General features: G+C 32.9%; 2 protein-coding genes and 1 long non-coding RNA gene across 4 annotated transcripts; 2 read left to right on the top strand and 1 right to left on the bottom strand.

The window, feature by feature from the left end:
- Nucleotides 1–2,750: 2,750 nt before the first annotated feature.
- On the bottom strand, nt 2,751–3,708 carry LOC147944528 (cytochrome P450 72A11-like). Its single transcript, XM_087450947.1, has 2 exons — nt 3,298–3,708; nt 2,751–3,202 (listed from the first exon to the last, which is right to left on the bottom strand). The coding sequence occupies exons 1-2, from the start codon at nt 3,572–3,574 to the stop codon at nt 2,979–2,981; spliced, it is 501 nt and encodes a 166-aa protein (XP_087307073.1). The 5' UTR covers nt 3,575–3,708; the 3' UTR covers nt 2,751–2,978.
- A 4,130-nt stretch (nt 3,709–7,838) lies between these two features.
- LOC104787544 (2-alkenal reductase (NADP(+)-dependent)) lies at nt 7,839–10,334 on the top strand. Its single transcript, XM_010513148.3, has 5 exons — nt 7,839–8,265; nt 8,720–8,906; nt 9,003–9,169; nt 9,263–9,345; nt 9,786–10,334. The coding sequence occupies exons 1-5, from the start codon at nt 8,032–8,034 to the stop codon at nt 10,165–10,167; spliced, it is 1,053 nt and encodes a 350-aa protein (XP_010511450.1). The 5' UTR covers nt 7,839–8,031; the 3' UTR covers nt 10,168–10,334.
- A 1,003-nt stretch (nt 10,335–11,337) lies between these two features.
- LOC147944527 (uncharacterized) lies at nt 11,338–12,803 on the top strand. 2 transcript variants are annotated; one of them, XR_015598115.1, is made up of 4 exons: nt 11,338–11,551; nt 11,643–11,689; nt 11,782–11,958; nt 12,394–12,803. It is a non-coding gene; the product is annotated as an uncharacterized LOC147944527 (long non-coding RNA). The 2 variants fall into 2 exon arrangements; XR_015598116.1 differs by having other exon boundaries at nt 11,341–11,551; nt 12,463–12,803.
- Nucleotides 12,804–14,023: the final 1,220 nt, after the last annotated feature.

Here is a 14,023-nt window from a genome sequence, read left to right as displayed (position 1 = left end):
AGATCCTCTCATCTTAGGAAGATCTTTCTTGGCTACAACTGGTGCCATCATTGATGTGAAGAAGGGACATATAGCATTGAATGTGGATGGTTTGAGTTTGAATTTTGAGATGGATAAGCTGAGAAAGGCTCCTACTATTGATGGACAGACTTTTTCTGTTGAAAAAGTTTCTGCAACACGAGCATCAGACTCAGTGTCGATCGATCCCACCAAGAGGGTATCGATCGACACCCCTCCACGACCGCGACAAAACTTGTCCAAAACTGATGCTCCAAGTCAGAAACCTGCTCCCAAACAGAAGAGTCATCAATCCACACTCCAGAGCCCTCAGGTAAGGCAAAGGTACACCTCTTCTGCACCTAATCCTCCTCCTATCATCAACAAGAATTTCAAAGAGAGAAAAACTATTTTGCAGTTAACCAAGCCACGAGATTATCGTAGAGTGCTTGTTTCTTCTGTTGATGATTTTGCAGAACATAAGAGAAGCACACCCATCCCTAAATCCCACACTGGTCATGTTCCTAACATCCTTGGCAAGCCTCATGCACCTAAAGCTTATACACCACCTTGGATGAAGAGGACCTCAATGCCATGTTCTGATCCTCCGGATGCCTGAGCTCCAATACAGTCAAGCTAATGACTGAAAACAAGCGCTTAGTGGGAGGCAACCCACTGGTAGGTTTTTCTTTTTCTTTTGATTTTGATTTTTGTTTATTTTATTTCTATTGTTGCTTTCCTCTTACTTGATAACACTGGGGACAGTGTTGTTTAAGTCTGGGGGAGGTTAGTTACTAACTATGTTTTCTGTTTTTGAGTTTCAGTTGTGTCAGTCAAAACCATAAAGTTTGAGTCAAATTTTTCAAATTTTTCTTTTTATCTTTGGGAATTATGATCTTGACTAATGATTTCTCTTATTTGGTTAACACTCTAATGATTATTTGTTTATGCTTGATCTCAGAACTGAAGCTTAGAAAGACTATGAGCCTTATCAACAATCCTGAAAACCCTTATTCAATGGATATCTGATTGATCTAACGTTGTCTCAACCTTTTATCAGGATTTTAACCGGACTTAATCTCTTACTTTGGGGTTGGAAATCAGTGGACTAGACTTCTTCTTCAGGCCATACAAGACAGTGCAATTTTTCAAAGTATGTCTCCCCTCTCTCTTCCCTTCAGTGCTTTAAGAAAAAAAAAAGAGAATAAAAGATGAGATGATTTTGATCAGTTTAGAGAGGTAGGTAAATTACCTGTGACCTCATTATTCTACTCTTGAGTCAAATGATCACACAAAGCTTGGAAGCGAGGGATAGGTAAATTACCGATGACCCCGGTATTCGCTTACACCTTTGAAAAAAAAAGAAAAAAAAAAGAATGGAAGTGAGAAAAGGGAGAGGAAAGGAGATGTAAGAAGAATGTATTGGCCTGAAGAGAGTCCACATGCCACTGATCAATACACCCAAGGTAAGAATTCACTTTATTTATGCTTTAATATTGACTAATGAGATGACAATGGAGATTTCAGAGATTCCAGAGGATTGTGGGATTTGAGTAAGGAATGTTGATGCTGATCATGGTTGAAGTATAAGAAGTAAGTTCTTGAGTCAGGTAAATGAAGAGTGTGAATAAAGAATCATCATGCAGTTGAGTGAGTTCCCTGTTTTCAAACCTCTTTCACAGGTCTAAGTTTCTGTTTTGCTTGAGGGCAAGCAAAGGCTAAGTCTGGGGGAGTTGATATATCATGATTTTTGTGGTTTTTAACCATGATATAAGGAGTCTTTTAGTGTCTTTTCATTTGTTTCTAGATTGTTTTTGAGTCTTTACAGGTTTTTAGCATGGATGGAGCAAAGTGGAGCGATTTGGATCATTTTGGAGCAATAATTCGGAGGAAAAGAACTTGGAGTCAGAACAGAGAGGGAGTGTCGATCGACACTGCCTTAGCATCGATCGACACCCTCTTTAGGCGATGAAGAATCACAAATTTGGAAGTTTTACAAATCTGCCCCAAAGTTTTCCATATTTGCAACATAAGTCTCTAACGTGTTTTAGGACATATATATATAGTTTTTAGGTTTTCCAAACCCTTAAGTTATTTTCTATCAAGTTTTATTTTTCCTGCAACCCTGAGAGATTTTTGAGAGCTTTGGAGAGAGAGATCAGATCTGCTTTGTAGAGAAGAATTCTTGAACTCCTTCTTACTCTTTTTAATCTCTATTGCTTATTATTCAGAATTATGTTTTGTTCATCATTAAATATGTCTGAGTAGTTTGCTTGTTAGGTTTAGGGTTTTTAATAGGGATTTTATGAATTATTAGATCTGTTTATTTAGGATTTATTATCTTGCTAGATCTTCATCTTAGGTTGTTCTTCATATTAATTCTTGATTGATCACCTAGAATTAATACTTTAGGAAAATAAATTGATATGAGAATATAATTGATTTTCCTGATAAAACCTTTTGATGAGCAAAATTATTTCTTGCAAAGAGATTTGATTTAATAATTTTGTGAACAATCTAAACATGATTTTATTGCTGATTTTAAACCTAGAATTTTACAAAGAGATTTGGATTTTCTGGTTTTAAATTTAGATAATATTTGCAGTGAGAACTGATTTATTTTACAAAAGTGTTTAGAGTTCTAGATCTGTTTTTAATTGCTTGAATCCTAATTTATTGATTGATTTAATATTTCATAATTTCCTGAGAAATTCCCTAGACCTAGCTTTTTGATCTTCTGAATTTACAACAGCTTTATTTAATATTTTGCATTGCTTTTCTTTATTTAAATCAATTTGTTTAGCATAATTATAAAACTCTATAATTTATTGTGTAGACTTGAGTTCTTGTGGAATTTGACCCCTAAGTATTACAGTGATCTCTTAATTTGAGAGAGTAGCTCAGGGTAAATTTGAGCATATCAGCACAAATCAGAGCCAAATAAACACATACATAAAGAAAAGCTAATCTGATTCTAAAGCCTAAACCTTGATTCTCTCAAGATTGAAAGCCGGATTGATGACTCTTCGGGGTTTCGCCCATTTGTCACCATCATAGTCAGCAAGTCCAGTTGCTATCAGTCTGACCAAAGGTAACGTATGCGGCTTGGGGAAATCGTAAACTTTGTTGAACGCTTCCTTGATTAGCTCAGGATCCATTATAGTGATGACTGGTATAGTTCCAAGCCATGTAAAGAAAGTCTTTCCTGTTCCAACCACATAGAATTCAAAAATTAAGACCTTTTCTAGATCACATACTCTTGAATAGTTTTGTCCTAAACAGAGAGAAAAAAAACCCTACCGTGAGTCTTAAGCATTTGCAAAGGATAAGACACAACACGTGGCGTGATATCATCCGTTAGTTTGACGGGTTTGGATTTAGCCGCCATCATCATGCTATAACTCTTCTTCATGTCACCAAAAAGAAGCGTGTAAGAAGTTCCGACAAGCCCCTGTCCTCTCAGGTAACTCTCAAGCATCTTAGGTTTAAACCAAACCCAGTTCAAAGTTCTCCATACCCACCACGACAAAACAGCTATGGCTATTGAAACTGTTATCGACGCTACTGATATCTCCATTTTCCTTTCCCAGAGAGAGGGGATTTGAGAACATTCGGACTTAATTATTTTGTTGTGACTTGTGAACGTTGGTCTTTTGCTTTATACTGTCACAGTCCTATACCACTTATAGAGTAGCTTATTTAGATTAGTTTGAAAATTAACTGTAGGCGATAGAATGTGGAGATATATTGGCCATAAGTTGTGTTGATGTTTCTTTGTCACTCACCAGTCACCACTCACCACCTTTCATGTGTTTTTGGTTTTTTTCTACCAAAGAGTTGAAATGTTGTGCTCCTTTTTTGGCCTTTTTCGTCTAAGAAAATGATTAGAATGACAAAAACAATTAGGTCTGGGATTTTGAACCGAACCGATTTGTCCGAACTGAACCGAACCGAAATTTGGATAAATCGGTTCGGGTTATTTTAATTGATTAAAACGATCGGAATGAGTTTAATTTAGAATCGGTTAACCGAGATTTTCGGTTCGGTTTTCTCAAACCGAACGGTTAACCGAAGAACAAAAACCCTAACCTCCTAAGAACAACTAGTCCTAGCCGCCGCCGAGCATTCATCTCCTTCTCCCTCATCTTTCTTCGATTACTTCATCATCATTTTCTTCTTATTCGTTATCATCTTCTTCATCTTCTTCTTCTTCTACTTCTATTCATAACAATCATCTTCTTCTTCTATTACTTATATTCATAACAATCATCTTCTTCTTCTTCTTATTTTTAAATCGAATCTTTTTCATCTAATATACCGCGAGCTCTCCCTTTCAGATCTCGCCACCAATGTTTCTCAGATCTCATCTCACTGCTGATGTTTTTCCACATCTCGTTGTCGACACATATTTGAGAGAATAGACAGGTCTATTGGGTCAATATCATGCAATCATGTGGCAAGTTATGGGTTCAAGCCTTCAACTCTGCTGGTACGTTTACAATATTGTTTTTTTTTCTTTTGCTTTTTATTTACAGGTTTTGGTTTTTTCTTTTTTGGAATAGTCGAACATTTTTAAAAATTTATTTATTACTTTTTGGTTTAATTTCCGTTTTTAACATTAAAATCTACAAAAAATTGAATTAACTTGACTACAAGATATTATAATATTCAAACAAAACTAAAATTTTATACAAGAACATCAAAATTACTTCTTCTCCTTAATCTTTATTTTATAATAATAATGCATTATTACCAACTACTCTTGATTAGCAATGATGTTCACCGAGTATTTGCTATAATAAAAGTTAGAAAAATTTAATTTTAGATTGTTATTACATTTTTTCCATGTTTTTAATTATATTTTAGCATTGTAGTGAAAAAAATATTAATCTATATAATAACAACAATCTAAAAAATGCGACCAACAGTTGTGTTTTTTTAATCGTACTTTTTGGATATTTTCTGAAAAGTCATGATGGATCATTAAACGGTTATTTATGAAAAGGTACAACTGTTCACGGTAAAGTTGTGTTGATTGGAATATTTGTATCTTTTGAAATCTATATATATATTTGTCTATTTGAACTGTTTCATTTTTTTGGCCATGAAACAAAATAAACTAAAATTTCAATCTCAACGGTTTTTACATTCTAAATTATTTTATAACATTCATTCTTTTAAAAGTCAAGAAATTCCTCTATATATAATAGCAATCCGAATAAATGCCATTAAAAGTTGTGTTTTTTCAATCTTACCTTTTGGATAATTTTCTAAAAAAATCTGTAAAAAATTTAAATTGTATGTTTTACAAAAAGTTGCAATTGTTCATTGTAACAGTTTATTTTGTAAAGTTGCAACTGTTCATTGTAGAGTTGTGTCTATTCGAATAGTCGTATCTTTTGAAATCTATACATATTTGTCTGTTGAATTGTTTTCATTTTTTTGCCATGACACAAAATAATATAAAATTTCAATCTCAACGGTTTTTACAGCTCTCTAAATTATTCTCTAGCATTCATTCTTTTAAAAGTAAAGAAATTCCTCCAATTCTTGAATTAACAAAAGATTTTTGGAATGATGAATCTAATTTACAACTTTTAGTTAATTTTATACATAAAAATTTAATGAAAATACCTAGAGTTTTTTTCGAAGAGTTAGATGGAATATATAGTGAGCTTTTGGATTTGACTTTTGAATATGGTAATAAAGATGTTTTCTATTTAAAAGCAGTTTATATGAGTTTGTAGGTATAATCAAGTGCAAATACAACAGTTGCAACTTTTTGTAAAAAAATTGTTTTTATTTGTTTTTTTTTTAATTCAAACGGTTGTATCTGTTCATTGTAGAGTTGTGTCTTTTCACTATATTTTATTTACATTTTTCTTCACAACTTTTCGTTCTAATAGGTGTGTCTATTTAAATAGTCATGCGTTTTGAACTTTCTTTATATTTGTCTCTTCATCATTAACTAACAAGTTCGTTGAAACAAATTTTCCATTTTATGTTAAATCTAAATAATTAAATACTAATATCTAATATTCAACGTTATTCTATAATCTAACTAAAATTTTAGAAATGATTATATCAATAGAGAAATTTAATACAACTTAATATAGAATTTACAGTTGCGTCTATTTATCGTAACTTTTCGATAAAAAAATATTTAATATTTAAAAATAATAGTAACAAACTGAATAAATGCGAACAATAGTTGCGACTTTTCGTAGTACTTTTTGTAAAAAATGGTTTTATTAGTAGTTTTTTAAACTCAAACAGTTGTATTTGTTCATTGTAGAGTTATGTCTTTCACTATATTTTATTCATATTTTTTCATCACAATTTATCGTTCTAATAGGTGTGTCTATTTAAATAGTCATATCTTTTGAACTTTCTATATATTTGTCTCTTCATTAATAACTAACAAATCATCGTTCGTTGAAACAATTTTTTTTGTTTTTTGTTCAATCTTGAATATTAATATATAATATACAATGTTATTCTATAATCTAACTAAAATTTTATAAATGATTATAGTAATATAGAAATTTAATAAAACTTAATATAGAATTTACATTTGCATCTATTTATCGTAATTTTTTGTTAAAAACTATTTTAATATTTAAAATTTATTTTATTTTGTGTTAAGAGTTGTGTATTTTAATTTTAATTTTTCGTTGATACAGTCTCACTCATTATTAAATATATTTTTAATTGTGAAGTGACCTTAGTGCAGTGGCCAAAGGTAAGTCCTTAATGCACAAGGCACCATCACACCAGGGATTGAGTCCCGCTCCCTACAAATGTAGGGATTAGGCTAATGGGCCGGCCTGTTGTGGCCCAATGGTTGACAAAAAAATATATATATATATATTTTTAATTATAATTATTTAATAGATAAATACATTTACTCATTACAACCATTATTTCAATATTCTCAATTAGGATCACTTTGTCATAATAATTTTTTTAATTTTACTCTTTACCATATTTCTTCATAGAAATATCTTATATTTATAATACTTTAAACAATATGTTTTGCAAAGTTGTCTCTATTCTATATAATATTTTAAGTTTTTATTTTAATGGTTGTGTTTTTAGTAACAATTTATGTTTAATTTTTATGTATTCAAACTATTCTATTATATTCAAATAATTTCATAATATATAATTTTAAATTTTAATTTTTTTTTTTTCTAAAGTATTTCCCCTGTGACATCGCGTCTGAATCATAGTTTTATATAATAAACAAAATTAAATTTCTATACTTTAGGTCACCAAAATTCAAGGACCGGCCGTGAAAGGAAGTAAGCACAAAAACTATGCCTACAACATGCTTTATATAAATTGTTTCACTCATAACTTTGTCATGTGTAACTGTGTCCGTTTTTAGGAATTCAGATCATGTCACAATACAAAAAAAATAATCATAAAATCAAATTAATCAATTTATGTGAAAATATAGAAGCAAAATATGAAGTAATGGGGTGAAAAATTATATATCTTTACATTAGAAATTCAAACCATGTAACAGTACAAAAAAAGAAATCTATTTCTTTTTCAGTAGAATCATAAAATTAAATTAATTTATGTGAAAATATAGAAGCAAAATATGAAATAGGGTGAAAAATGTCTTTGACATTAGAAATTCAAACATGTCACAATACAGAAAAGAAAAAGAAAAAAAACTATATATATATATATATATTTCAGTAGAATCATAAAATTAAATTAACTTTAATGGAAAATTGAAGCAAAATACGATGAACTGGGATGAAAAAAATATAATATTTTTACACAGATGAAAGGAACATATATCCTAGAAATAAAACATTCGAAAGACTAAAATGTACATTGAATGACTTATTGTTAGTAAAAGGAATGTACATTGAATGACTTCAACTATACGAAGCGCGCGGCCACAACGAGAAACACTCGTTTTACCAAACTCTTGCCCCTAAAAATATCAAAGCAGATCATCATCTCTTGCAACAAAACTTGCTATTCATCTTCTTTGTCACAGATTCAAAAACAAAAATGGAACAAGTTGAAATGGTGGAGAACAAGAAAGTGATCTTGAAGAAGTATGTAGATGGTATTCCTACAGAAGAAGACATGGAAGTGAAGCTTGGGGAGACGATAGAGCTTAAAGCACCAAAAGGGTCTTCTTGTTTCCTCGTTAAAAATCTCTACTTGTCTTGTGATCCTTACATGAGAGGTCGAATGCGTGATTTTCACGGTTCCTACCTCCCGCCTTTTGTTCCTGGTCAAGTACTGTATATAACATTATCATACTTTACATTTGTGTCAATTGCTTCTGTGATTGGTATTTTTGGGTATTGTTTTGTTCTTTGGAAAATCAAATTTTGAAGATGGGTGTGTACTGGTGCTATAGAGAGTTTTTTTTGCACACCAAGTGTTCGACGGTTTGACGGAACTTGAAATGCTGCCAAGTCTTGATATTTTATCTTGTTTTATTGGTGAATTTGTTCATAATTAAAGAGGGATGTGTAATTATTGTATTCGTGCGGTAGAGAAATTATGCACACCAGTTGTTTGATGTTTTGATGAATGTATACAGATATGCTGAGAGCATCTCGAGATTTGTTTTGTTATTCATATTCATATTCTTTGATGACTCTTTTACATGATTCTTGGCTTGAAATTTTCCTTCGTTATATATACTCTGTAGTAAGCGATTGATGGTTTTGTGATTTTGATGCAGCGTATTGAAGGGTTTGGTTTAGCAAGAGTGATAGATTCTGATGATGTCAACTATAAGCCGGGCGACATAATCTCTGGGATTATAGGTTGGGAAGAGTACAGTTTGCTTCGTAGTTCAGATAGCCTGCAGTTGAGAAAGATTCAGTTGGATGAAGATATTCCACTTTCTTATCATCTTGGACTTCTCGGTATGTATGACCCCATCCTCTGTTTGATCTAAACAGTTTGAGCTCACCATTACCATACCCTATAGTTAGTTCTCTGATTCTTCTGACTTTTGACAGGGATGGCTGGATTTACAGCATATGCAGGGTTTTACGAGATTTGCTGTCCTAAGAAAGGGGATAGTGTTTTTGTCTCTGCAGCATCAGGAGCAGTAGGACAACTTGTAGGTCAGCTTGCTAAGTTACACGGCTGCTATGTTGTTGGGAGTGCCGGTAGTAAACAAAAGGTTATTATTACTTTGTCTCTATACTAATAATGTTTAGGAACTCTTGTTACTCACTTGTCTTTGTGAAGTAACTTTTTGTGGACATTATTTCAGGTTGATCTTCTTAAACACAAGCTTGGGTTTGATGAAGCTTTTAACTACAAGGAAGAGGCTGACCTTGATGCTGCTTTAAAGAGGTAAATATACTGCAATATTCAACCTAACAAATCAATTACCTTAAATAGTCTCACTCGCTCGTTCTCCTGCATATCGTCATTGTCATTGTTTGGGAAATGCAAAACCTGTTTCGTTCATTGGAAGGTCACTTGTGGAGTAATGCTTGTCTTGAGGTCATTATGGCTTGTATCTCTAGGCTTTTAAATGTGCCATAAGGAACTTATTTTCACCATCATTGCAACTCTATTTACACATCTTATCAACACTTGTGTCACTCTAGTTAGACAAAGAAAAAACAGAAACAATCACTAGACCAAATTTCCATAAAGGTAATAGTAAGGTACTCTGGTTATGCCACTTAAAGTGAATTCTTGTCGCTTGCTCTAGGGTAGGGTATCGCGCGTAACGTGAATTTGTCCATAACTGTTAAGCTGAAAATGTTTCATTATCTTACTAATAGGTACTTCCCGGAGGGGATCAATATCTACTTCGACAACGTGGGTGGATCCATGCTTGATGTAGCTCTCCTAAACATGAAGGTCCGTGGAAGAATCGCGCTTTGTGGAATGGTATCTTTGCAAAGCCTCTCAAGCTCATCACAAGGAATCAACAACTTATACAACGCGATCCCTAAACGCATAAGATTAGAAGGGTTCTTGCAGAGCGATTACCTCCACATTTTCCCACAGTTTCTTGAACACGTCAAGGGATATTACAAGGAAGGGAAGATTGTTTACATCGAAGATATGTCCGAAGGAATCGAGCTCGCTCCTGCTGCACTTGTTGGGCTATTTTCTGGGAAAAACATTGGTAAACAAGTTGTTCGTGTTGCCAAGGAGTGATTTGTTTCTGAATGTATATTGCATTATGTGTAGTATCTTCTTGCCAACTAAAACAAAAAGGTCTTGTGATCCATTAGTTTGAGGAAGTGAGTTTCACGAACGCAAGATCAAGATGAGCATTTTGTTGTGTTTGATTTCTTTTGGTACTTGTTGAATATTGTGAAAAATTCTTAGTCCCTACAAATGATTTTACCTATTAGTAAAGCCTATAGGTGGAAGAGGAGGAGGGAACTCCGGCTCCAACGACAGTTGGGCCTCGGTTACTGAGGGGCGGCTTTTCTCTCTCTGCTGCTTTTACCGGATTCCAGTGCTTTGTGGATGGTTCTTGGAAGAATACCGACAAGCTCGCTGGCGCCGGCTGGGTGTGTATGTCATCCCAAGAATCCTCTCCGCTTATGGGCGCCTCGAATTTTTGGCGTAGTGTCACACCACTTCACGCTGAGGTAGAAGCCTTTGTGTGGGCTTTGCGGTGCATGATAGGCCATGATTTTCGGGAGGTAGCCTTTCTCACAAACTGCTCAGATTTGGTGAAGATGGTGTCTTCACCATCCGAATGGCCGGCTTTCTCTGCATATCTCGATGACATCAAAGTGGATTTAGAGGAATTCTCCAGTTTCTCTTTGACTTTGATACCACGAACGGCGAATGTACTTACGGATCGATTAGCACGAAAAGTTCATACTCAACCGCATATGGTTACTTATGTTCACAGTTCCCCTCCAAATTGGCTTGATTGAGTCAATTTTGTTTAGTATTTGTTGTCAAAAAAAAAAAAGTAAAGCCTATATTAAAAATATTTGATAAATTAATATATATTTTTTATAAATTAATAAATTTATCTAGTCTCAAGTTTGGCCAATGTAATTTTAGACATAATTCAATAATATAATATTTTTTAAAACACATTTGTGTATATATATATATTCACATCAATATTATAAATTAATAATTATATAAAATTATCTATATATATACATGTAAAAGAACTTAGTGAAATATGACTCTTATATTATTTTTACCGTTACAATCTTTTTTGGTGTTTTGTTCAAAACGGGCAATTGACAAAAATAGCACAATTTTAAGTTTTTGTTCCAAACTTAGCACATAATTTCTATTTTCCAAATTTAGCACTTATTCTAATTAAATAGTTAAACCACTAAAATTAAAATTACTATAGTTGTGTGTTCCCCGGCCAATTCTCATCGCCGACAAGAGGAGATTGACGAAGAGACATGAGTGAAGACGACGCCAATTCATCATCCTCATCTCCATTATCGTCTCCTTCCTCTCGTCTTACCACTCCAGATTGATCATTCGCCGGATCTGAAACTCGCTTGAATCCGGTGACATTGAGACCGCCATCGACATCCATGACACTGAGCGAGTTTGAGTCAAAGCTTTCTCCTTTTTACCTGATTTTTAATAGTTTTCAAGCTTCTATTTTTGTGACTTTGTATTCATATCTCATTTTCCAGATTATGAGGCATAACGAATACAAGAAGAAAGTCTTGTCTCTTACCATGTAATTTTCTTTTACCGAGTTGGGTTGAAAAGTCTTAATCTTGAATTGGTTATTTCAATCATTTTTGCTTTGTGTTAATCTGGTTTTTTCAGCGTCTACACGGAGAGAATTATTCTCTTCACCCTACAAGTTTCTTTGTGCCTTCGTTTCACAAAGCTTTTAGTCAGAAGTCGGAGCAAAGTTTCATAAACATGATGGTTGAGTCCTCTCCTGGGATTTTCACTTTTGAAATGTTCAAGTCACAGTTATGTGAAATGTTACTAGCAGAGGTATAAAATGACTTAAAAGAATATTTTTTATGTTTGGGCATAGCTAAATGTCGAGGATTGATTTTAAACCATGTAACTCTTGTTCAAATTTGTTTTTTGCTGTGAATAAATTTATTTAGCTGCTGAGATAAGGAACACATGAGGCTACAATTGCTTGCTTCAGGACTTATGTTGTTCCATGTGCTCTTGATACTGGAAAATTTCATTCTTTCTTAATATATTGTCTCTAAGCTCTATAGTTATTACTTCCATCTAAATTTTTCTATCGAATTCTTGTGAATTGGCTTCTGAACATTTTGGTCTTTAAAACCTATTTTGCTGGATTAAAAGTTAAACAACTTGACTGCTACTATTCAAATTTAAGTTCTTTCAAAGCCATTAAGATGGTTTTAGTGTATTTGAGGATTGACGAATAACTCTATTTTCTGGTTGCAGGTAGAGTGTCTGATCTGTTACGTTGTGATTATGTCTTGTAAACAAGTTGTGACCATTGATTAATCATAGGTGGATGCAGCAAACTTTGATAAGGTCAGGAACCAGGTTCCAAGAACAAAAAACCGTATGGCTCAAAGATCTGAGGAAAGAAAAAAGATGCTTGTATTAAACAAGCCTGCTCGTTTTTACAAACAAAATTATTCAGGAAGGATTGAATAATATTTAGGAAATATTTTTTAAAATTCAGGATGGTTTTCATGAAAAAAAAGAAGTTAAGTATTTTGTCATATGTTCGGATCTGAACCTGAAGCCTTTACGAAAGGTCTAAGAGAGTGTAATCAATAAGTCAAAACAATAAACCAATTTGTTCCTTCGTAGAAAGTACACAATAAACATTAATACAGGTAAAACACCAGGCTGGATACAAACAAAATTATTGAACCATGTTTAGAAATGATTGAACGATGTTTAGAAAGGATATTTTAAAATTCATGAAGACTTTCCTGAACATAATTACTGATACAGATTCTCTTTAATTTCAAGAACGAAATTCCGAAAAGTTTTTTTGAATTTCAGGATGATGTTCATAAAAAGTTTGGAACTCATGATAGCCTTCATGAAATGAAATCTGTATCATTCATTGATGGAGGAATCTTTGATATTTTGAGGCAAAGCATTAAAAAGATATATAGAAACATAATTAGTTAAATTTAGGAAGGATTCAATAATATTTAGGAATGACATCTTAAATTTCATGATAACCTTCATAAATATTTAGGAAGACACAAAATCAAATCATTACACCTATCGTATGTGTAGATAAAATATCAGGATGTGCACAAAATAAAATCATTATCTCTCACTAAATGAGTAATTTGTGATACATTAAGACAAAACATAAATAAAGGATTCAAAAACTCAAATTTAAAAACATTAGGAAGGATTTCATAATGTTTAGGAAGATATCCTGAATATTTAGGAAGGTCTTCCAAAATATATAAAAATCCCAAAAAATTGTTCTTTCCTCCACTTTTGTCAAACTTGGAAACAAGCAGATCCAAAATCATAGGAGAAACCAAAAACCAAGGCTCAAAAGTGCATCTCTCAGCTCCTTTACATCTATTTTCGGCTCATGTCCTTGTGCGACTTCTCAAAAATGGACTGAACCATTCCCAATACAAACCACATGAGGGAACTTCCAAACAATGTTGCTATGCTATATCACTAGCAGAAACCCAATTAGATTCATGAAAACATTTATAAAACTTACCTTTCAGTTCTGAACTAGTAGAAAAGTGCAGTAAACTCTTTAGGTCCTACAAAATGTGGAGGCTTCTCAAGTTAGTACAAGACACCAATTTAAAACTATGCTAGCAAGAGAAATGAATGTAACTAGAATGATTATTTATAAATTCAACTAGAAATAAAATAATGAAACAAAGAGATTCAAAAAGATGATAGTGAAATTGTGCAATAGTACGTTATTCATTGAGAAGTCTACAAAATATTGTTAAAATTGCCAGCATGCTAATAGAAAAAACATTGACGATATGCCCCAAAGTATGAATTTTGCATCTTAGACAAATAATGAAATGAAGAGATGGACATAATAACGTTATCGAACAACAAT

Source organism: Camelina sativa, chromosome 5 (genome assembly GCF_030686135.1).
Source record: "Camelina sativa cultivar CO46 ecotype springtype chromosome 5, ASM3068613v1".
Taxonomy (NCBI): Eukaryota; Viridiplantae; Streptophyta; class Magnoliopsida; order Brassicales; family Brassicaceae; genus Camelina; species Camelina sativa.
The sequence above is the reverse complement of the archived record's forward strand: the minus strand, read 5'-3'. Positions and strand labels throughout refer to the sequence as shown.